Below are 25,594 nucleotides of genomic sequence, written 5' to 3'. Positions count from 1 at the left end.
TTTAATCTGTTGGTTTCGAAATTCAAAACCAACTAAAAAATTTTATTTCCAAGCGTAGGAGGTTATATACTAAAATACACCAAAGTTATAATTTTTTCATATTATTTTACCATTATTTTTCCGATCGTTCCTATGGCAGCTATATAGTCGTCAGATCTTGATAAAAAGTAATTCGAAATTCAGAACTTATTAAAAAACACCAAAGATATAATTTTTAAAATTTTTTCACCGATAGTTCGTATGGGCGCTCTAAGATATATGTAGTTATCCGATCCGGCTGGTTCCGACTTATGCCTGCAAAAGGAAAGTTTCAGCCCGATAGCTTTAAAACTGAAAGACTAGTTTGCGTAGAAATGGACGGACAGACGGACGGACCGACGGGTAGACGGCCAGACGGACATGGCTAGATCGACTCGTCTAGTGACGGTGATCAAGAATATATATACTTTATGGGGTCCGAAACGTCTCCTTCACTGAGTTGCAAACTTCTGACTGAAATAATTATAACCTCTGTAAGGGTATAAAAATATATATATTTACCTTATACTTAAAATAGAATTTAATGTTTTAACGTTCATGCCATTTCGAAGTTTTGTTTTAATCAAATTAACTTGGCTAAAAACTCGCTTGACTTCGGCATCTGACCAAGGCAGCGAAAGCATTTGTAGCGAAACTAATTCCAATTCATGGAACCAGCCGTTTCCGCTAGAATCCCGGTATTTTAGAACCTCATTCTAAAATTTTTCAGTATTATCGGCATTTTTCCATTACACCAGCGTAATTTCATTATACTGCCGCTCAATTTTGTGAATTAAAACAACTAAAAAGTTGAGTAAAGGACAAAATAAAAAAAAAACTGCTCACACTCGAAAAAAAATCCAGAATTCCCGCTGCCCGCTGTTTTCAAATTTTTCCCGCAATCAGACTTCAAAAAAATCCAAATCTGACGGGAAAAAAGCAGAAATGACACCACTGTTCTTCTACGCGGTGCCGACATCTCTGCTAACGTCGACAGCGGCACAGAGTTTTAAGCACAACAAAGAAAAAAATCCAAAAAAGATTTTTGTTCTAATTTCCTCTGACATGTGAATCTCGCTTGGCTTGTAAAGAATAACCAATATCGTTACAAATTTTTTCCAGCGCGTTTTTTTTTTTTTTGGAACTGGTTCTAGCGTATAGTCACACTAGCAGGCAGGCTACATCTCATAAAGGTGTAGGAGAAACTAACTTTTCTGAAAATTTAATTAATTTGAAAATTACCATATATTTTTTTGTTATATTGTTATTTATAACTTAATATTAAAATAGTTATTAACTACATTGTTACTAAATATGATTTGGAATATGCTCTTTGGAGAGAGATCAACTCCAAAAGTCCTTCCGAGGTAGACTTCTTATATAAAAAATAAAATCTTTATATTTATTGCGTTATTAAATAAGTATTTTTTAATCTAGCCGACCTTAATAACCGATGCTTGCGTCTAAGGTAGACAATTGTGGGTCACAACTTTTGACAAGGGAATAATAAGCACTGATCGCGTCGGGATAACGTAACGAGTGGGTGGGGTAACGAAGGTAAGCTGCTAGCTGGAATAGGGTAGTATTACGAGCCCTACTTCTGGAGGTAGGAGGTAGAGCTACGGAGTTATAAGTTTCGTTGATATTTGATTTTTTTAAATGACACATGCTTATATACTACTGGGATAACACGAAAGCTCAATGTGTCTTACAATTGTTATATGAACGGGATATACTTTATAGTGTCAAAAACTCTTCCTTCCTACATTCTTTCCGATGAATATAGTGTACATTTTTTCTCTATAAGTAACTAAGTTTTAATTAATATTAATAACAAATTATCATGTCAATTAATGTTTAAAACTCTGTATTTCCTAACAGATTCACGGCGCACGACCAGCTGTTAACCTTACGTGGTATAATTCAACTACCGTGATCAATCCCAGTGAAAATGACTTGACTGAAATTCGGATTAAATCGGTAAAAATAAAATTTTTTTAGCGTTTAGTTTTTTATTAAGTCTAAAATGATTTTCCAACAGTTTGAAAAGAATGATGGTACTTATCATACTCAATCAGAGCTCATTTTTAATGCCTCTCGCTTTGAAAATGATCGCGCCTTTCGATGTGAAGCTGAAAATGTTGTCTTGCAAATCAATCGAGAAAAACCGATTTCATCAGCACTTACACTGGAAGTTTTGTGTATGTATTAAAAATAAAGAAACTATATTAAATATTTTATTTAAAAAAAACAGTAATCTAGTTTCACGGTAAAAAATGAAATGAAATGAAATAAATTTAACAAGGAGGGAAGCAAACTGTGAAAAGGCAAAGATGCTTCTTACTCTAAAACAAGGAAGAACGCTGTAGTCGAGTGCCTCGACTATCAGATACCCGTTACTCAGTGTATGAGATGGGAAGGGAAGAGTATAAGCAGCAAAACGATATTGTAAACAGCAGTAATGTGGGCGCAGCAAACTTTTTTTAGGTCAAACAATAGGTAAAAATGAGGCAAATTTCAGTAACAATATTTTCTCACTGTCCACAATATACCATGACAAGGGCGCATGTACCAGCAAACTTGTTTAGCTTAGACCAGCACCTCCGAATGGCTTCGTTTTGCGGAATCTTAGCAATATGGATCTTGGGAACATCTAGGAGAAGCAGACAACATGCTGCGTTCTTACTGCTCCGGGAAATGCACAATAAAAGCAAAGGTTTTCGCGCCGCTCGGTGGCTGAATGGCGAAGTGGTGGAATAGCAGGGGCAGCAACCGCTCACAGCACGTGAATTTACAAGTGTGAATGCCAGTGGGAAAAAGTGAAATAGTAATAGGGCACCCTTTGCAGCTAAGCATTTAAATTAAAGTCCCGTGAGGAGTGTTTCAAGCCCCTTGCAACAGCAGGGACGCTTAAAGGGTGAGTTAGGCATTTCCTCTTAACTTGGGGAGTTACAGCTAATTTTGGGCTTTGCGGGGATGCTGCAAGCGACAGCGACCTCGACAGTCGCCAAACGACTGTTCGACTGATCCGAAAGCGGCAGCGGCAAGGCCGCATCGCTTATTTTCCTCCAGCAGCAGCGTTCTCCAGAGCAGGAAAATCCCGCCAATTGGGGCTCTGAAATCCAGCGGATCAATATTCCCGCCTACCACATATGACATAAGTGTAGTTAATTAAGTTCACTCCCTTTTTATATATTTTTCTTTAAGTCTATGTTCCAAAACATAAGCAGCGGCGTCAAAGCTCGCTAGTGGACGCGCATGCACGCCTGGTAGTTCATCTCGGCCGTTGCCGATGACTTTTTATGTTTACGTTCTAGCAGATACACAAATGGCTTATATATAGTCAGCATTAAGCGATTTGCGGCTGCAATCTAGGGTTCATTACGATTTAAAAAATTGGTTAATTAAATGTATTTTTACGCGTTACTCGTAGAGTAAAAGGGATTCGTCATGACCCAAAAAAAATTGACACACACACTTTAACTCCCACAAACCGGACAAAACAGTGGTGGCCATAGTTGTCATGCCAGAAATTTTTTTTTGCCCAAATGCATTTGTTTCATTAAAATCTTTCGATTGACCTAATAAAATGTTGCGACGCCCACTCTAACGCCCCCAAACTACTAAAACGCTTAAAACTGTCTGACTCACACATAACATATACCGATAGGTGGCGCTTTTTAATAATTCAATGCTGCTTATATATCTCCATTTTCATTTTGCTCCCTCAAGCTAAGTAACGGGTATCTGATAGTCGAGGCACTTGTTTCTTGTATTTAAGGTTCCGTTTATGTTCTACGATTTATTTGTTTGTGTACTTTAATATTTCTATGTTTAGTGTTTTGTTTTAGTGTTAGGCAATAAATTATAAAGATTTGCTAAGAAATCATGTAGCTTAACTCGGGCTGCAGCAGCACCATTGAATTGCGGAAAGGGGCAGTAGAAAGAGGTCTTTTCGAGAAAGTAACGGCCAATGGTATGTCTCATTGTGTATGTGTAAATATGAAGGCCAGTTTTAAATTCTTTTTCTTAGATTTACCTATTGAAGCTTTAGAAAGTAAAAAAGATTAATTCTTGAGAGAACGATATTTGACGTAGTTGGATGAGTATAAAAATATTGACTTGTTGCTGTTCTTGCTGTTGAAACATGGATTGTATATAAATATCGATCTTTGTTCAACACATTGTTTAATTAATTGGTTAAAAAATTAGACATGGACAAAAACAGCGAACGAGTCTTACACAGACAGCGCACTCTAGGAAAATCGATACTCCATATCTGAAATCCGCACAAAAAATACGTTGTATGTCCGTTGCGTGGTTGTAGTATATATTATCGTTGGTTAAGGTATCATCAGCTGCTTAAGTAGACGCGGCAGCTAAAATGAAAGCGATTCAGTGATGAACAGAGTAAAACTCTTCGTCGATACTGGCAGAGATCAAAAGCTTATTAGCTTATTAGGGGCTGTTCCAGATGGGTCAATTCAACAGAAATCGGTAAAACTTTGCAAGGTTTTGGTGGATCAATAGTGGATACTAAGGAATGTATACCTTACCTTGGTAAAAACAGATTGCAGCGAAATTGCACGCGTTCACATTGTACCCCATTGTACCCCATGGCATATACGACGTTGCCATGGGCATAGATTTACTCTGAGATAAGAACTACGTTCCGATTGGGATTTTAGACTCGATAATGCTAGCCAACAAATCAGAAAGTCGATTGTGCATTGACTACAGAGCTCCCAAAGCAGTCACTGTTAAGGGCCGAAATCCAGTGCTAATTATAGGCGAACAATTAGCAAAAATTTTTGGAAATTCGAACTTAACAACTCTGGAGATGACTTCCGAATATAACCAGATTCCAATGGGCTAGAAAAGCAAGTCACTTACTGCATTTTTCACTCACGAGTTTAACCTAATGCCAATTTTATTGAGAGTGCAATTCAGCAAACGGCAGTCGAACGGCTCGAGTTAATGGCCAGGCTGAACATATGAATAACTTCAATATCCAGCCAATGATACGGATTGGGATTAAACCATTGCTTAAATTAGGCGGAGCATGTTCTTATTTATGATGCCCGTTACTCAGCTTACTTGCGTGGCAAACTTTTTTGGAGTCAATCAATACGCATTGACGAAACCAATACATTATTAGTGTCTCTTAATCGGAACCCTAAAGTTTTTATAGATTCCGACAGTTCAGCGTTCACAAGGACAGACGGATGGACATAGTTAATTATGACATGGCAAGAATGATACCAAAAGCCTAATAGTACTTTAAACTCCCTTATTGTTTAATACTTAAACGTTTATTCAAAGTCAATAGAAAATATCCACGTGCTTAAAAATCCGTCAGAATGCACTAATGAAGGGGTAAATTAACTTGCAAGCCTTTAAGAATTCATAAACACATAGTATTGTTATGTTTAAATTACATCTTAATGATATAATATAATAATAATGCGAGTTTAACCTAATGACATTTGGCTTTATTCTTAAATAGATCCCCCCGTTGTCAAAGTCAGTCCATCTGATATAATTACCAAAACAGGTGAAGTAGTTCTTCTTAATTGTGAATATGTTGCGAATCCTGCATCTCTAACCAAAGTTGAATGGTAAGTAAATTTTGATATCATTATTTTTTTTTGTTTGTGGCATCCAAAAGTAGTTATAATGGATGCTGACGTTTTATCACTGTGGACGGACAGTGGATATGCAGTACGGAGCCGTTTAAGAACAAATAACAAATAACTTCATAAATAGTAAGATTCCGTCTCATTTTAATTTACTACTGTATGTGCTTGCCGAAAATGAAAATTAACGGCATTTGTATTATTTTGACAATAATTAGCCGATCGTTCCTATTGCAGCTGTAGTATAAGTCGTCTGATTTTTAAACATTTTATTTAAAGTAATAAAAGAATGATATTCCCAAAAGTAGAAGTTAATATTAAGAGAGACACTAACAATGTATTTTCTTTTTAAATTTTTAAAATGGTTTTGGGAAGGTTTTATTCTGAAAACTTCAAAACTGAGAGATGAGTTTGCTTAGAAACGGCTCGTCCTATGATGCAGATCAAGAATATATATACTTTATGGGTTCGAAAACGTCTTCTTCACTGTGTAGCAAACTTCTCAATGAAGATATTATTATGCAATGGTATAACCAAAACTTCTGATATCAAATAAAAACACCTCTTAACGAGGTAAGGGGTCGTGGCGATTGCGCGCCATCAACGTAGAAAAGTTCTGATATCGACTTTTGTGACGAATAATACTAGTTTATTCGACTAAATAAATATACTTTCTAAAATGTTCTTATTCGGCACGCTTCAATAAAATAAAATTAATGCGAGAAACTTAAATATTTGGCTGAAGCGGACAGAATAAGGTGTTTTTGTTTGATTTGATAAAGTTTCGAATTTGACCACATTTGCAAAACTTGCAATAAACTTTGTTCGATTTTTTTTTCTTCCGGATCACATCCAGCGTATACATTTAACCACGATAACCACGATTTCCTTAACTTTTTTCTATAATTTTCTTATGCATCCTAAAAGTGAACAGAAATTGTGTCGGGTAAAAAATCTGTCTTATAATACACAAGTACCCAAAGAGACATCTTTTCAGAGCCAGTAGCTCTGTATGAAATGCGGTCTTTTATTCGCCAAAGTTAAGGTGGCTTAAATGGTGTAATGAATAGCTTCGGCGTAGCTAGAGATAGTTTTGTGTTAGTGCTTCAAAGCGTATTAAATCCAAAAAGTAGGCATCCGCTACCTCCGGACGATCAGAGCGTTCACGGAGCAACGGTCGACCACAGTAGATATATAGATGACCTACAATCTGAATTGCCTGCAACCAACTCAACATTTCATCCTTCATTAAGTACTTGCAGGCCTTCTGATAATTCTGATCCTATTCTGCCGGCACAAGTGGGTTTTACAGAATCACAATCTGCCGCACCAAAACCTCTATTAGTAGTTGTGCCAAAAAAACAAATATTTGTTTCATGGCTTTCCCCTAACCAAATGACCTCTGAGGTTATGGACTATAATCGACATAAAGCAATGGTCATAAGTATTACCGTGAAAAATTTCTATTCTTCAAACGAACTTCTTTCAAACATATGTTCTGCAGATTTCAGGCCTGCACTTTACGTAGAATTCACGTAGAAGCAAAAGACCTGTTGAATCAAGATTTCCCAGTAGTGCAATGGATACAAGGATACGTCTTGCCAGTTCGACTTAAAATCCGATAAAATTCATTTTTAAACATGGTGCTCCAAAAATTTATTGGATTTAAATGGCTCCAAGTGGAAGGTACTGACTTTCTGTCGTGTCAATCCTCAATTGGCACAACACGCTGAGATAGGGCTCATTGGATAGAATAACTCTGATCTTCCGTCTGGAGTCTACAACACGGAATTAATTTTGATCATATCGAATCGGTACAGAAGAACTTATCGCTAATTGCTTTAAGGCGCCAAAGCTAAGATGCAAACCTCATTTTAAGATTACTCCTTATAACCTTACCGCCCTCAGCCAACCACAGTATTCTGTCTTTACTTATAACCTCATTCAAGGTGAAATTGATAGCATCGACTAGGTTAGCCAGTCCATGCAGACTAACACGAAATTACATTTCTCTTATCTTAAATCATTATATATCTAACAATGAGCTTGGAAATCTGCATAAGAAGTCCCACTGCTCTAACTCTTGTAGTTTTATACGAACGAATGGACAGACGGACCTGGCTATATCAACTCGGCTCGTGATCCTGATCACGAAAATAATGCCTTCCAATAATATTTGTTATTGATTTATTATTAAAATGAATATATGCTTCCTTTTCAGGTACCGCAATGATGATCTAGTAAATGTAAATGACACGAGTCATTATAACGGCGGTAATTCTGAAAATGTGGCTCTCGTTATTAAATCAACAGAAAGAGATGACATCGGAAATTATTCTTGTCAATTGTCAAATACTATCGGAAAAGGAATTTCTGATCAAAAAATTAATCTTGACGTGCACTGTAAGATATGCCTACATTTAGGTACAAATTGTAAAGAAAAATGAATATAATTTATATTTTTATTCTAGACGTCCCAAGCGTCGAGATTCTAATGATACCAGAGGGACCCGTAAAGGAAAGTGATGAATCAAATGTCACCCTTTTTTGCAATGTATTAGATGCTAATCCCCTAGCTCTTACCAAAGTAAGGTGGTACGCCAACTCTACGCTCCTTAAAGAGCTGCCAGACTGTGAAGAAACCAGAGTAAGTTTTCGTTACCTAAAAACATGAAAGTTACCCCTCACATAATGGCGTTTCCAACCCTTCCTATTAATTATGTACATTCTAAAGGGTCTGCAGCCCATTTGATCTAGCCACGATAAAGGTTGTTAAAAATTGATTTGGCCAGCAAAAACCAATGGCAGATTTCAGCGTAGAAAGCATTTATGGGCATTATAGTGGGCGTGTAACTTAGGTGGCAGAAACTTAAGCTGCTGAGAGATCTGTTTGCTTCCCAACATTCTAGTTTGCTTAGTTTCCGATATCTTAACGCTCATACGGACGGACATGATATAATGTTTAAATTAAAATAATAATAATAATAATGATATAATGTTTAAAATAATGAAATAACCTTTTAGTAGCACAGCGGACAGAAATTTAGACAAGCTTGTGGATTTTTCCAAAGTAAAATAAGGGAATCCGCTTTTGGCTAACTTAGTATTCATAAAGAAAAAAACAGTTGCTGCGTCTTATGGATGTTGTGTTACATTTGTAACTGTATTCAAGACTTTGGACTTTCACAGCTTAGCTTGCTATACTGACTAGATACCTCTCTTTTTAAATTTTAAAGATTTTGGTCACTTTTCGTTGCACGTACGTAAATAGGCGTTTGTTAATTTGCTAATATTATGCAATTTTTAATAATACTATGGCATAAGTTATACCACACCCAAAAAAAAGGCTTTGAGTATCAAATTCACAAGTGTGGTTGAAAATGACATTACACCTAGGATCAATTTTTTGGGATCAATTTGAACCTAAGTAATGTCAAATGTATACTATATTGCATAAAAAATCCTATTCGACCCTAAATATTACTTCGAAGCCGATTAAAGCTTTTTTCGATTATGCGAGTCTTCAATTTTGCTTAAGTATCGGTTTTCATGGCATTAGAACTTAACGCTCGCGAAAAACATTGTGCGATAGACCTGCTGATGAGGCGCCTGTCTCCGATGCTAAAGGTCCCAGGTTCAACTACACGTCGAAGCAGAGTGCGCTTTAAGTATTTAAGAATAATATCTAATATTTTCCTATAATTGTAATAACAAACTTTCGGTCAAATAATTTCATACTTCACATAAAAACAACTAAACAACTAAATTTGTCACGGGGAGTATTTGAACCACTAACCCTCAGGATCAAAGATTTTTCGACCGTCAACAGTATACATTGACACCTAAATGGCATATTGATGACGATTTTTTTGGGTGCAGAAATCTGGTTCATTGCTGCATCAAATATCTCATTTAGTAGTTTGATATCTTAACAACTATTGTTTCCTCTGCTGCTAGCAGATGTGCCTTTTTGGTCTCCAAAAAAAGCGTTTTTAACTTTTATCATCCTGCTTATAATTTTGACGCACCTTTTCCATGTCGACGCTTCCTGTATCAGTCCGTAGGAAGAATCAGATATAAACTTCGAGATAGCATTTGAGCTATTTCCGAAAAACGTTATAAAACGCTTACATTTTGAAATCATTGCTTTAAAATGCTCTAACAGGAGAGTATTACGCATAATTAGGCGAAAACAATAAAACCATATTTTTAATCCTAAAGGCAATTTTCAAAAGCTCATTACAATGAGATGGTCTTTCTCATCGCTCCAAAGAATGCTGTTAGCATTAGTCAATCTTAGAGCAATGTTAATTACATTGAGACGAGAGAACGCTGAAGTCGATGTCATCGACTATCTGATACTCATTACTTAGCTAGGGAAAGTGCGTGCGAGATGGATATATAGAAGCACCAAAGCGGGCCACCTATCAGCGTTTTTAATGTATGGTGGTCGTGGACGAGAGAAATACATATCAGTAAACATTTTTTTGTGGCGTAAAAACTATGAACAATTTTTTTTTTTAGTTTGATGGCAGCAAATTTTTGCTTAGTGTGATTCATTGATGCTTATTAAGAATGAAATTTTTAGACAGTTTGAGATCGACTATTGTATTTATCCCCTTGGAGAGGGTATATTGATTTCAGTCAAAAGTAAGTAAGAAGTAAGCCATTCAGTCAGTCGATAGGTATTTATGAGACAAACTCATTTCAGTTAAAATTTTATTTCTTTCATGAAAACTGTAGGCGCTACAGATTTAAGCGGATTGTAGACGTAAGACTGGGCATTGCTCCACGCTGAAACAAACTTGCGCTTGAAGCCTGCATTTCAAGTTTGGCTGTACTAGTCGCCTGTGGTGGCCACAATTGTCATGCTAGAAAATTTTGTTTTGATAAAACGTATTTGTCTCATTAAAACCTTTCGATTGACTTAAAAAAAAAATTTGCCACGCATACTCTAACACCCCCAAACGGCTAAAACGGTTAAAACTGTCTGCCGCCCACATAACATATACCAAAAAATCCGGTGGTTGCTCTTTAGAATATTTCTTTACTGCTTATATATCTTATATCTTATTGATAGTCGAGGCACTCGTATAGATCTTTTTATTTTAAATTTAACTATAAATATAATTTTATATATTTTTAGGAAGATTTATGCCACATAGATCCAAGCAAACTTTTGCTGGAGAGTATTGGGCGTGGCTTCTTCTACAATTATTCCTGTGAGGGATTCAATTCTGCTGGCTGGGGTCCGCGCAGTGAGGATAAGGAACTTATGGTTGGTTTAAATAAAAATCAGTTTATTCATTTTAATTTCGTTGTAAATTATCTTTCCAATTTATATTTTTATTAGGTACATTACGAACCAGGACCTTCAACACTTACTCATTTTCCGTTGGTCGCAGTGAAAAAAAAGAGCGTGACTTTCTCGTGCTCAGTTGATGATCCTGGATATCCAGACACAAATAGGTTTGTAGAACAGGCCAACCAGAATCACGAACAGACAAAATCCCAACACGCACCATTTATTGATTTCCATACCGTCCAAGCATTGCAACCGCATGAAGTCGGCATTGCTTTCGAAGCGCTGCTGCTAAATAGAAACCAAAAACCACTCCACTTCAATGCATCATCACAAATATCATTAGAAGCCAGCGCATCTCACTTGGCTCACGAAAATAAAGAAACTCATGCTCTAATTGATTTATATTTAAACTATTCCCATTGTACATTACTCACGCTCACCACGAACATGCTACAATCGCAATTTTTAACTCTTTACACGGGGGTACATCAAAAAAATAATTCGCTTGCCTCCGCATCGTCCTATGCCCTTTACAGAAAAATGGGCAAATTTTCGTTTGTTGCTCAAATAGTTTCGAAACCCAACAGATATCGTTGGCTGCGTGGCGGTCGGGGTCCTCTGCAAGACATAGTGACGAAGGACTGGACAGTGGAGCCGGTTGGTCTAGACAGTCGGACGAATTATTCTTGTTACGCATACAATGAAGGCGGCAAAGGAGTTATGGCTACAGTAAACTTGGAAGTGCACGCACCTCCATTTTTCATTAAAAACTTGCCGCCTTACACGGGAGTATTGCACTCATCGCCCAATGCAACTTTGACATGTCGAATTGAGTGCGTTCCGCGCTGTGAGATATCATGGCAGAAGGACGGTGAGCCAATAGAAAAAAACGATACTCGTTATTTTGTTAAGGAAAAATACATGGAGGCATCCCCCGCCACAGGTGATTTTGAAAGCATGCTGTCAGTTTTGGTAAGTAAAATACACTGGTGCATTTAACAGACATTTTGTAAAATCAACCGAATTTGAAAACACCTTTATCAACAAAATTAAAAATTTAAAAATTGTGGATAGATTTGTCCCAACAAAAATTTCAACCTTGTGTCGTATTTGGGGTCAACTTCCTTTACACTGTAAAAATGGGAAATTTTGTCTTTAATCAAAATCGGCACGTTAAATTTTAAGCTTACATACCTTCCTTTGCTTACACAGTATATAGAGCTGTAGTGAGCAGATCGAGTGTAATGATAACAACAATATAATAATTTATTTCCTTTTTAGATGACAAGGGATTTTCTAATACAAATTAAATAAAAATATTTCACTCTTTTTTCAGACCATTTTTTTATATCTATATGTTGGAGTAGTCCAATTTTTATTAAATTGAATTCGAAATTCTTTAAAATATAAAAAATTATATTCCAAATATTGAAAGATAATATGTCGAAAAGCCCCAAAGCTATAATTTGTTTCATATTATTTTCGTATCGTTCCTATGACAGCTATATGATATAGTCGTCCGATTTTGATAAAATTTAATTCGAAATTCAAAACCAATTAAAAAATGTTATTTCCAAGCGTAGGAGATTATGTGTTAAAAAACACCGAAGATATAATTTTTTGTTTAATTTTTCCCCGATAGTTTCTATGTGAGATATAGGCAATAAGATATAATTGTCCGATCCGGCTGGTTCCGACTTATATACTACCTGCAATAGAAAGAAGACTATTGGCCCGATAACTTTAAAACTGAGAGACTAGTTTGCGTAGGAACGGACGGACAGACGGTCAGACGGACAGGCGGCCAGACAGATATGACTAGATCGACTCGTCAGTGATGCTGATCAAGAATATATATACAGTATGCAAACTTTTTTTTGTTTTGCAAACTTCTGACTGAAATTATTATACCCTCTGCAAAGGTATAACAAGGAAGAACGCTATAGTCGAGTTCCTCGACTATCAGATACACGTAGCTAAGCTTAAGGGAGCAAAAGGATAATGAAGATATATAAGCAGAAAAGCAATATTTTAGGGCGCCACCTACCGGCTTTTTCAGTAGATGTTATGGGGGCGGCAGACAGATTTAAGTGTTTTGTCCATTTGTGGGCGTTAGAGTGGGGGTGGCACCTTTTTTGGTGAGCTGATAGGCATTGATGTGATAAAAATACATTTCGGTTAAAATTTTGTTCCTATCATAAAAACTGTAGGCGCTACAGATTTTCGCGGATTGTGGGCGAAAATCGATCTAGCTATCAGTATGTCCGTCCGTCCGTATAAACGCTGAGTTATCGAAAACTATAAAAGCTAGAGGAGTGGGACTTGACATGCAGATTTCTAAACTTTCTGCGTAGAGCCAGTTCGTTGCTTGGTGCCATAACCAAATTAAAGCTCACAATTTGCCCATAGCTTTTATGTTAGAAATACAATTTAACTGAATTGTGTTGTTTCCGTCGATACCTATTGTTTGAGCTAAAAAACGCCCACCATTACGCCCGCAAACAGCCCAAAACTTTAGCGGCCGCAGTTAACATGCCCACAAATGGCTAAAACGCTTAAATATGTTTGCATCCCACAGTACCATATATTGAAATAGCTGGTAGGTGGCGATTTACAAAATCGCTTTGCTGCTTATATGGCTTCAATTCCCTCCCTCGGATATCTGATAGTCGAGACACTCGACTTTAGCGTTCCTCCTTTTTCCTAGTTCATCTGTCCGGGTTTAATCTAAACAATGAGAGCACTGGTTCGATTTCAATTAATAAGCGGTATAGTGGACGCGTGCAAGTTTTTCATAACTTTCAATGCAGATTGCAATTTCTTATCGAAATTATCTAACATTAGGGAGAACAGACAAAGAAAGATAGAAAAATACATAACATAAAGACATGGATACTCTGCATAGACAATGGGTCGAAATATAATCTTTTAACCCTTCTCGTACTATTAAACAAAAAAAGTATTTAAAAAAAGGTCAATACTATTTAACGAACTCAATATTTATTTTCATACTACAGGGACAAGAGGTTTTAATAAATTCTGCAGAATTTTGTTTTTAATGTCTAAGGTTTTCCGACTTTTCGAATGATTTCAGCACTTTAATATGCCAAGTTGGCCGTTAGGCAAATTCGATATCGAGGCTGATAATGCGAACTATACATGCGTATCAACAGGCAATTCAGTTGGCACAAGCATCAGAAGTCGCACCTATTTTGGCATTGAATGTAAGAGTAACTAATTATGCTTAATCATTAGCATATCTATCTTTACTATCTTACAACTTTCTATTAGACGCTCCTGACAACGTTACGGTTTCGGAGAACATTGTGTATGTCCAAGAAGATACTATACCAGGACGTGTGATATGTAAAGCCCGAGCTAATCCTGGTAATTTTTCAATTTTGTACATATATGTATTTTTTAATAATGTGTCATATCTACAGAACCTTCTTATAAGTGGCTGTTTAAAAATGAAACAATAGCTAATGGAAATGCATTAATTATTAATAAGTCAATGAAAAGAACTAATAATGGCACCTATACCTGTCTTAGCTATAACAAGCATGGCAACAGTATAGCTAAAACCGTAATCGAAGTGCAATGTAAGTATAATGGCTTTGAAAGGTAAACTTTACGTCCATACTATTTTTCTCCATTAATTCCCTAATTATAGTTAAACCGCGTTGCGAAATCGAGAGGCGAGAAATTGATGATCAGGACACGCTTATTTGCACTGCTTATGGAAATCCTGTAGAGGTGAGTTTAGAAATTAAGCGGAACAATACAAAGTATTTTTTATTTAGGTTTAACATTAAAATTGTCCTGTGATTTTGCTTATTTCGCATGTCTTTCTAAGCGAAAATTTTAAAACAACGTTAATAATGTGATTGTGGGTGGTTCTACAATTTCAGCTGCCGAACAATACAAGCTAAAAAACAGGTGTTTATTATCTATAGATTTATTGAAAAAAAACCGCCTTCTCCTTTTTCATGAAAAGAAGAAAATGACCAAGTAAGGGAGTTAAGTTCGGCAAGCCGAAGTTTGTATACCCCTGCAGTTAAGAGAAATAATCAACGTTAGTAACACCATGTAAACTTCTTAAGGATTGTTGCTAGCTTGATATTGAGAAAAAATATTAAAAAAATATATATCTTAGAGTCGTCCTATTTTTATTAACGGACGGACAGACGGAAATGGCTAGATCGACTCGTCTAGTGATGCTGATCAAGAATATATATACTTTGTGTAATCGGAAACGTCTTCTTCAATGCTTCAAGCTTCTGACTGAAATCATTATATGTATATAGCTGATATCATTATATAGAATACACTGCTTAGGATCCACGTTATGCAACACTAGAAACAGTATTATATTATATTGTTAAACTATTCATTAGCTTTAGTTTAAAGGGTTGCCAAATAGTTACAGATTTTAATCTAATATTAGATTATAATTTAACTCTCCTCCACTGCCATCTAAAACTAACCCATGTGGTAAAAACGGGTTTGAACTTTACAGCAAATAAAATTCTCAATTTTCCTCAAACTGTTGAATTAAAGACTATTTAAACAACAACATTTATCGAAAGTAAGACAGGTAAAAATTAATTTTTCATAAGTAAAGGTCCAAATATTTTATTAAGTTTGCAGAGGGTATAATAATTTCAGTCAGAAGTTTGCAACGCAGTGAAGGAGACGTTTATATATTCTTGATCAGCGTCACAAGTCGAGTCGGTCTAGCCATGTTCGTCTGTCCGTCCGTTTTTACGCAAACTAGTCTTTCAGTTTTAAAGCTATCGGGCTGAAACTTTCCCAAAAGTCTTCTTTCTGTTGCAGGTAGTATATAAGCCGGATCTGACAACTATATCTTATAACTCCCATAGGAACTATCGGGGAAAAAATTTAAAAAAAATTATATCTTTCGTGTTTTTAAACATATACCTTTCTAAGCTTGGGTATAACATTTTTTAATTAGTTCTGAATTTCGAATTAAATTTTATCAAAATCGGACGACTATATCATATAGCTGGCATAGGAACGATCGGATAATTGGTGGGAAATAATGTGAAACAAATTATAGCTTTGGGGCTTTTGGACATATTATCTTATAATATTGGGAATATGCAATTTTATATTTTTAAGAATTTCGAATTCAATTTAATAAAATTATTGATTATTTTTTATAACTGCAAGGGTATACAAACTTCGGCTTGACGAAGTTAACTTCCTTTCTTATTTTTTAAATAATGCTTGCTGGTTTCTAACACTTTAACGCCGTAAGTATTTGTATACCCGTTGCTCGCAGAGTATGTAACAGGTTGAAGAAGCGTTTCTGACCCCTTAAAGTATATATTCTTGATCAGGATTGCCACCCTTCTGTCCCTTTGTGCGTCTGTCCGTATGAATGCTGAGATATTGGACACTATAAGAGCAAGTGGGACTGTGCCTGCTGATCAGTGAACTTCATGCGCAGCGCAAGTTCGTTTCACTGTTATTAGTCTTATCAATACCTATCGGTAGACCTAAAAACAGTTTGGCAAACCACTTTAATATCCAAAAATTACCAAAACGCTTAAATCTGTCTGCCGCCCACATTACCATATATTTAAATAGCGGGAGGGTGACGTTTTACAATATCGCTGTGCTGCTTATATGTATATCTCCATTTCCTTTTTACTAACAGGTTTATTGACCGACTAGTCGCGACTATAGCTTTCTTCCTTGTTATTCGTTTGTTGTTTTGTTCCGCTTAGAAGGGCTGCTATAAGTTTAAGTAATACTTTTAAGCAAAATAATATTTTTCGCGATAAAAAAATTAAAACATTTTGATCATTTCGGGCTTAAAAGGTATATTTTTTGACTTCAAAACAAAATTAATGCTTGTTTTCGATGCCTTACTTTTATAATTTATTACAATATAGTAATATTTTTTCCTCTTTTCCTGCTCTGTTAATTTTTAAATTAATTAAAAACAAACATACCATAAACTGCAATGTATAAACAATACCTCATTTATAAATCTTAAATAAATAATTAAATAATTGATGTTTTTATATATCTTGCAGAGTGATTTCTCTTGGACAATAAAAGCAGACAATGAAACGGTTGAAGATTTGGGAAGCGGTGACAAAAAATCATTTTCTGAAAAAAGTTTTTACGTATTGCAAGCGGATTATGCAATTTCCAGAACATATAGATGTGTGGCGAATAATACAATTGGTCCTGGAACATTTTGTGAAATTGAAGTAGCTGGTATGTATATATTGCTATAACTTGCTATGCAACAAGTGAGTTTTGTACAGCACTAACATTTTATAAAAAACAAGAAAGAACGCTTTCGTCGAATGCCTCGCTAGTACATATATGCTATTAGATACTGGTTACTCATTTCACAAATTTTTATCAAAAACCGTTTTTAGCCAATCATCTTGTTACTAGATCACCAGAAAAAGGATTGTTGCTGACTTCAGTGACCTTAAAAAAAATTATTTCCTTGCAGAGGGTATAATGATTTCAGTCAGAAGTTTGCAACGCAGTGAAGGAGACGTTTCCGACCCCATAAAGTATACATATTCTTGATCACCGTTACAAGACGAGTCGGTCTAGCCATGTTCGTCTGTCCGTCTGTTCGTCCGTTTCTACGCAAACTAGTCTTTCAGTTTTAAAGCTATCGGGCCGAAACTTTCCCAAAAGTCTTCTTTCTGTTGCAGGTAGTATATAAATCGGAACCAGCCGGATCGGACAACTATATCTTATAGCTCCCATAGGAACTATCGGGGAAAAAATTAAAAAAAAAATTTGGGAAAGTTTTAGGCCGATAGCTTCAAAACTGAGAGTTAGCGTAGAACGGACTGATAGATGGATAGACGGACATGGCTAGATCGACTCGTCTAGTGACGCTAGTCTTTATTTTTTTTAATGTTTGAAATTTTTTGATTGCCATTACTTTTTTAAGATTATTCAAAATCAATGCAAATGCGTATAGTCACAGCTCTGATACTTTTATACATACATGTCAATAATCATTCCAATCACAATGGTTTTGAATGGTCAATACTCTTCTAGAGTCGCTTAGGTGAGTAATGGGTATCTTATAGTCGAGGCAGTCGATTATGTCGTTCTCTCTTGTTAACAACACTATTAAACGTAGAAAACGTACGCTATGGCTGTTAGAAAGCTTTATTCGACTCTCTATTGTTATCTGTTTGCATCAAAAAATTCCCTTACGGAAGGATTTTTAGGAAAAGAAACTTCAAAATTGAAAAATGCTTTGTTTGCTAGTTTTTCATCAGCAATTGCAGCCTAATCACTAATAGTTTTTTATATCATTTATATTAAAACGTTTGTTGTTAAAGCGTTGCGTAGGTGAATCTTTTTGAAGATCATCCCTCAAAAAGTGATTTCATATTATGTCGACAGTCGCATACACAAACGAAAAGCACAAGGCCAGCTTATATTAACGCAATTGTATCTTACGTTTGAATTAAAAATCTTAATTTTTATTTCGACAGCTGCTTCATCGCTTTTAATATGGTGGCAAGGTAAATGCCAAACAAACTTTTTCACAGCAAAGGATTTACATAGCTTTAACCTTTATGTGTATATTTCACCCCTATTTGTTTCTTACTAAAAATTATTAATTATTTTCATGCTTAATGAACTGAATGAAGTTCGGCCAAAAAGTAAGTCTAGTGTAACACATCACATATATATTTTATATGCATGTCAAGAAGGAATATGTCTCTTCATATGGTAAAAACTTCAACATCTTATAAATAGACGAATGGGAACAAAATTTTAACAAATTCTTTAAAAATAAGGGTGCCCAGGAAGTTACAGAAAAAGAAGCCCTAGTGGTCGTGGAACACTTTTGTTAAAATTAATCGAAGGTTATGGACGAAGCTCATACATTTCAGATAGAATTTTAATGTAGCATTAAAACTTTTATAGTGGACGTGACAGTCTGCTGAAGCCGTTCGCTGTGGAAGAAAAACTACAATATGAAGGCTTAATTTTACACCGTTTACGTACAAATGTTATCTCTTTAAGCTGAGTACTAAAGTGAAATGAGGGTATTTCGTTTAATATTTAAGTTTATTTTGATTTAGGATCAAAAGAAGAACATTTCAAGTATTTTTTGACCAACAGAAAAAGCAAACGTTCAGCACTCTCGCGCTCTTCTTTAGCGAAGACACATTATTATTTTATTGTATTTTTTATTATCCAGCATATGGGGTCTGCGATGCGTACGTCTTGTAGTCGTTAGTATTCGTTCTCTTAAGTTATATTTGTAAATTGTATTTATCGTTATTCAGCTCTTGTAAGTTTTCCGTTAAGGTACCTATAACTTTTCTTAACTAGTAAAGTAAGGCCACAATGCCGCTGGTGTAGGAGTTGTGATACTGTTTGATTCTATGGATGTTCGTATTTAAGAATTGTCTGTTTCAAAGAATTGTACAATGTTATTAAAAATGGTTTGCTAAAATACATTTTGAGGGCTTTTTGCTTTTGTTTTTAATTTTAGAAAAACTTGGGTGGGGTAAGAAAAGTAATTCATTAGAAAAAATGGTAGTAATGGGCAGATTATAATTATTTGTGTAAATAAACATTGCTCGGCATAAGTATTTTAACGAAACAAAAGTTAAATATGCTCATAATTTGAACTCACTTCTAGAAAATTTTGCCATCAATGAAAAAGCAAATTCGATGCTGTTTGTAGGATGAAATACTTTTTTAAACCATTCAGTGCTTACTGAAAAGGATGAATTTGTGTGAAAATCTATATTTTAAGCTTTTTCCCTCCTCTGGAAAACTTAAATTTTTTGACGCCAAGTTTCTTTAAGCAAAACTAAAATAAAACTATTTATTATTTAACCTTTGTTTCGTCAAAACACTTACAGTGGCGGAAAAAAGTATACGTGTGACCCCCTTTTTTGGAGTTTACCCACTCCTGTTATTAATATACAGAAACCAAAAGTTTCTTGTTTTTCATGAACAGCTTTTAATGTAACAAAGAAAATAACAAAAAAAAAAGTAGTGAATAAAGTGTACGAACGATGTGCGGTGGTAAATATAATGGCCGGGAAGCATAATAGAACAGCCAATCCTTCACGATCGTGAAGAATCAACAGGATCGTCATCCTGTTGGAAGTTTCAGATCGAAGCGAGGTCTAATTTGTCCACAGAGGCTTTCAAATTATATTCTAATTTGGTCCTATACTGAAAGCGATCCACACCGTCAACGAATACCAAATTTCCAACTCCCCGAGGCTGCAAATGTACTCCACATCATGACACTCCCACCAACGTACTTTACGGTCAGAATAAGATGCTTGGGATACATGGCATTATTGGGTTTCCTCTAAGCTTTTGCTTTCCATCGTATCAAAAATAATATCCCTGTTTTTATGCAGCAACCGAATAATTTCTCCAATTCCTGTAGTTTGTACGCTACAATAGTACAAAATTCCTTGATATCTAGCTATCTAAGTTTGTCACCTAGGTCACTTCTACACAAAATTGCAAGCCGATTGAGATTGAAAAAAAAATTTACCATGAACAAATATTCTTACTATGAAAGCAAAATACGAGCGAATTTCTCCAAAGCGACTTTGACTCACAAGTAAACAGAAAATGTGGCTTTCCACCTTTTTCTTTCTCTGCCTGTAAATTAGAGTTAATTGTTATTTTATTTAAAAACCCAATTTGTAAACCTGTTTAACTTAAAAATTATACCTAATGTGTTTCGTGGAAAACAAATACTAAAACTTTTTATTTAACTTATCCTTTACTTACAAATAACTAAAGTAATACCTAACTACGCTCTTTTTCTTTTTATATGTAGAGCAACTGGCATGGTGGCAGCTATGGGAAAAGAATACACTTATCATACTAGTGGCCGCTATCTTGGGGTTATTGCTAACCGTCATTATTATATGCTGCATAATTATATGCATTTGTCGTCGTCGTCGTCGCCAGGATAAATGTGAGTAAATATATATTGTCATCAACAAAAATCCATTTTTATTTATGTGCTATCTTAAAAGCAACCTCACATAATAATAAAAGCGAACAACAAAAAAGCTTGAAATGATAATCATAATAGATTCAATTTTAATTGAAGTATGAAGTTTATATTTTAATTTTGATATTTTAATCATGAGTATGCTATATACTCGTATATTGACATTCAGATGCATGCCATTTTTAATTTAAGCATTAAACCTGCCAGATAAACAACAATAAAATGTCGCATAGGTTATGAGTAACAAGAAAAGAAGTTAGCTTCGGCAAAGCTGAAGTTTGAATTCTCTTGCAGTTATACGAAATAATCAATGTTCAATTTTTAGGGATTGTTGCTAGCTCCACTGACATGAAATACAAATTGTTAATAATTATTTCATTATTACTACGACCGTTTCTTTGACTTCTATATTTTAGAGTTGTCCATTTTTTACTTAATTTAATTAGAAATTCTTTAAAACACAAAAAATGTTAATATATTATATTTAAAAAAAAAGACGATTTTGTCAATCATATAATAAATATACTTTCACAAAATAAATAGTATTCAAGTTTCTTATGTGGAGCATACACCCTAAGCCGTGTGGATATGCAAAAAAAATTTTAACGCTCACGCAATGTTATATGTAGGTTCTGAAATAGTACATGTAGCCAATTTTGTTAAATACAACAATGTGTTGCAGGTAAAACATGGGGAAGTGTCTATCGGTATACACTTTAAGGCTTAGCCGAAAATAGTTCAAGCCACTTTTGAGAAAGAGGAACAAAGTTTAAAAAATATCGGAACAAAAAACTTTTGGTCAAAATCATTAAACTATAGTATTTCGACAAATGGAAAGCGAACAAAGTATTTCAAAATACCTTTCAAAAGACAAAAATCCGGTTAGAATATCATCGCTGTGGTGTCTCTTGCAGATAGACTCATATAATATTATATAATATATTAACTTTCATAATACAAATACTGTAAAATCATGGTTTATTGTTTACGTACCCTTCCAAAATGTATTATGATTTCAGACAAAAATTTGCAAGGCAGTGTTTGAAGCATTTCTCTATCCCTCCATTCCATTTAGCTGAGTGAAGGGTGTTTAATAGTCGAGGTGATCAACATTAAAGGGAAAAACTTATATAAATATAAAAAAATGCATGTAGTGTGCACTTTTGACGGATTTTTATAATTATTGAAAATTATTTGATTCTAACTATTTAATGAGTGGTCCGATTTAAATATTGTTTTAACAATTAAGGCGATCATACATTCAGCATAAATAAGTTGTACTATCCACTCTTATGACGAAATATGATTTATGTTCCTCGCTTATATCACCGTGTCAGCATAGTTTTGTTAAGCGAAGATCGACCACCACTAACCTTCTTGAATTGACATCTATTGTAATAAATGAACTTAAGAAAAAAATGCAGACTGACATTGTATCGTCGGGATTTAAGTTACAGTCAGATATTGATTGCTTTCATGGATGTACAACCTTTAAATTTGAACTGCCTTAAATGCAACGTTATGACTTTTTATTGTGGTACTCCTACGTTTATCAGTTACTTTCTTAAAAATACGCCACTTGACCGTATATATTCAGTTAACGATTTAGGTGTTCTTCTGGACTCTAAAAATAAATTTGACTGCCACAATATGTCCTGTTGACGCTTTAAAAAGCGTTGGTCAAAAGACCAACCCTTATACGACCAAATTATTATTTACCGTCCTATTTTGGAATATTGTTCGTCGATTCGGAGTCCACAATATCAAGTGCACATCGGCCGTATTGAGCCGGAAAAAAAAAATTTTTTTCCTATTTCCATGCGTAGTTGAACTGGGATCAAAACGTAAGGCTACCTTCCTACCAGGGTAGATTACAATTGCTTAATTTACCTACACTTGTAAATCGTAGAACAATGCTTGGTATTATTTTTATACAAAATCTTATAAAAGGTGAAATTGATTCTGCAGATCTTTTAAACCGCCTAACATTCAAAGTTCCTGTTAGACTAACACGAAATTATTATCCTCTAAATTTGCCACGATGTACATAAAATTTTTGTCTGCACGAGTCCTTTCGCATTCTATGTAATAACTATAACAACCTTTATCATTTAATTTGCTTTTCAACTTTTATCCCGGTATTAAAAACGAATATTTTAACTCATTTGCTTCATTCTTAGTTGTACCTTTTATTTTCATTTGTGTCCAAATTGATAAAAGGGCCCCGCGCGTATCAAGCACGTGCTTGGTGTCGTTGGGCCACTTGTTCGTACTGTTCGAAGTGCATCAACTTCCATGTATATATAAGTTGATTAAAAAGTGAATTATGTAAACTAAACTCATCGCATGGAATTTTATTGCAAAATCCGCCTAAAAAGAAGGAAATTCGCCCTAAATCAGATTTCAATGGGGACTAGAAAAAAAACAATAGCATATTTTTCTAAGCATTGGCATATAATGGTCATACATTTGGGGCGATTTTTCACAATCTACGGTGAGATTGCTATTTTTATAGGTAAACTACTTTTAAACAAGGAACAAGGAAAGAACGCTTTAGGCGAGTGCCTCCAATATCAGATACCCGTAACTCAGCTTAACGGAGCAAAAGAAAAATGGAGATATATAAGCAGCAAAGCGATATTTTAGGGCACCACCTACCGGCTATTTCAGTAGATGTTATGTGGGCGGCATACAGATTTAAGCGTTTCGACTCGGCTATATATACTTTATGGAGTCGGAAACGCTTCTCTCTACATGTTACATACTTTCCGACGAATCTAGTCTAGTCTGTACATGGTGTTTTTATTGTTTTAAAGCTCCTTAGTGCCACAAAAATATAAACAAATTTGTAAAAAAAAAACACAAACGACCCACAAATCTTATTATTTGAGATTATGGTTTTATTATCAATAATCATACAAGTGCTAAAAATATTCAAGAAAGTGTAAACTATTTTACGGTGATTTTTTGTATTTTTTACAGAAACATGGTTCTGCGGCAAACTTTTTGTGCGGTACCTTTCCTGGAATTATTTTAATGAATATTTAGTGATTGATTTTATAACAAAGTGAGAGGGTGAGGGTGAGAAGGCAAGGTTATTATTCGGCCGCTCAACGCAATTTAGTAAACTGCAAATCATAACCATAAGAGCAGGAAGTAGTCATTAAACAGAAAATCAGGGAAAGAACATATGTAAGCAACTTTACGTTTTGAGAAAAATCTTCGCGGTCGCAGTCGAGAGCACTACCGATGCACCAAATGGTTCATATCTCAAACTGTTGGGGTCTGAGAAATATTCTCACGAATAACGTGTTCTTAATTTTTTTTTTGTTTTTAAACACAACATTTTTTAAAAATCAAATTCTAAAAACTCTCTGTGGGATTGAACTCCTGTTTGAAAGGTCAACGAATTAGACCGCTGAGGCACCGAAATTCAAAAGGCGCTTTTAAATGACTTTTTGTTCTATGAAACATGGGGATTTGCCCTGAATATGAGAAAATATTATTAGAATATTCTCGGGAAAATTCTGCTTGAATATCAGTAAATGTGTAATTTTAGAAAAATGAGCATTGGCAATTTTTCCTATACCTAGGGCGATTTTTCTTATTGTTAGGGCAATTGCATATAGGTGGATTTTTCTAGTATTTAGAAACAAAATTTTATGAGTGAAGGAAAGGCAGAACTTAAGAGATTTTCCTCTCTTTCTGCGTCTTATAATCTGCCAGTTTGCGGCACGTAGGGTGACAAACTTCGGTGAGTCCAGCAGCAGGCTGTTTAAAGAGTCCGCTGCGAAACATATTTGTTCTATCATAAAAAGTGACATATTTTGAGAATACTAATGACAGGTATGTGCTACCTTAAATGCAAGAGGTTGTGCGTTGATCTAAGTTTAAAGTACCTAAATTTTTAAGATGTTTTAGAAAATTCTGGTTCCGTTACCCGAAGGTGGCATGATGAAATGTTCCAATTCCGCAAGGGGGATTTTTTTAAACACATGCCCTTATTGCCCGGACAAATGTCTAGGGAAGGCAATGAAGAATGTTAAAAACAAATTAACAAACAATAATTGTCATTCAACAGTAAATCTAAAACACAATTTATAATTTTAATTAGTTTATTATTTTTTATTTAATTATTATTATTTATTTAAATTTAATAAAAATGTATTTATTTTTGTATTTATATACATATAATACATTTTAATTAATTTTGCAAACTTTATTTATTTAATGCCCTCCCGAATATTTAAATAAAAAAATTTATTTTTTATTTTAAAATATTATTTTGGTGATAAACCTTTATTGATTAATTTATCAACACAATTTTTAGATAACACTTTTCGTTACTATCTGTTACCGATCGCGGTCTTCTTCAAAACTGGACTGACTTTTCTAATCTCGAATCTAATCCAATGAACCTCGGCCAGGAGCTTTTCTTTAAGAACTTTTGAACTTTAATTTATGTTTAGATTAAAAGCTTAAGATGAAACTGTCGCATCTTATTGTGAAATTCAATTATGCTAACCGGTGCAATTTGTCGGACACTTGAAACGCAAAAGGCGCAATTGATTGGGCTTCGAACGGAAGCTGATGTTTACTTTAATTTTGATT

The 25,594-nt window shown here is 34.9% G+C and overlaps 1 protein-coding gene across 10 annotated transcripts in view; it reads left to right on the top strand.

The window, feature by feature from the left end:
• The window catches only part of LOC108030804 (B-cell receptor CD22), an 87,725-nt gene that overhangs the window by 41,431 nt on the left and 20,700 nt on the right, over window positions 1-25,594 (top strand). For 8 of the 10 annotated variants that reach the window (XR_007763785.1, XM_050886586.1, XM_050886587.1 and 5 more), the window contains exons 8-22: window positions 1,900-1,998; window positions 2,060-2,219; window positions 5,525-5,636; window positions 7,876-8,057; window positions 8,126-8,301; window positions 10,801-10,932; window positions 11,008-11,123; window positions 11,547-11,931; window positions 14,054-14,183; window positions 14,251-14,346; window positions 14,403-14,561; window positions 14,633-14,715; window positions 17,025-17,211; window positions 18,471-18,500; window positions 20,804-20,944. Coding sequence is in view for 8 of the 10 variants with exons in the window: in XM_050886586.1 (XP_050742543.1) it covers window positions 1,900-1,998; window positions 2,060-2,219; window positions 5,525-5,636; window positions 7,876-8,057; window positions 8,126-8,301; window positions 10,801-10,932; window positions 11,008-11,123; window positions 11,547-11,931; window positions 14,054-14,183; window positions 14,251-14,346; window positions 14,403-14,561; window positions 14,633-14,715; window positions 17,025-17,211; window positions 18,471-18,500; window positions 20,804-20,944 (2,188 nt within the window). In the remaining 2 variants the exon portion in view is untranslated. Of the gene's footprint in view, window positions 1-1,899; window positions 1,999-2,059; window positions 2,220-5,524; window positions 5,637-7,875; window positions 8,058-8,125; window positions 8,302-10,800; window positions 10,933-11,007; window positions 11,932-14,053; window positions 14,184-14,250; window positions 14,347-14,402; window positions 14,562-14,632; window positions 14,716-17,024; window positions 17,212-18,470; window positions 18,501-20,803; window positions 20,945-25,594 lie in introns of all 10 variants that reach the window. The other 2 variants (XR_006368512.2, XM_044095393.2) reach the window with 2 other exon arrangements.

The sequence above is a fragment of the Drosophila biarmipes genome, chromosome 3L (genome assembly GCF_025231255.1).
Source record: "Drosophila biarmipes strain raj3 chromosome 3L, RU_DBia_V1.1, whole genome shotgun sequence".
In the NCBI taxonomy this organism is placed as follows: Eukaryota; Metazoa; Arthropoda; class Insecta; order Diptera; family Drosophilidae; genus Drosophila; species Drosophila biarmipes.
Note: the sequence above shows the minus strand (reverse complement) of the source record. Positions and strands in the feature narration are given on the sequence as shown.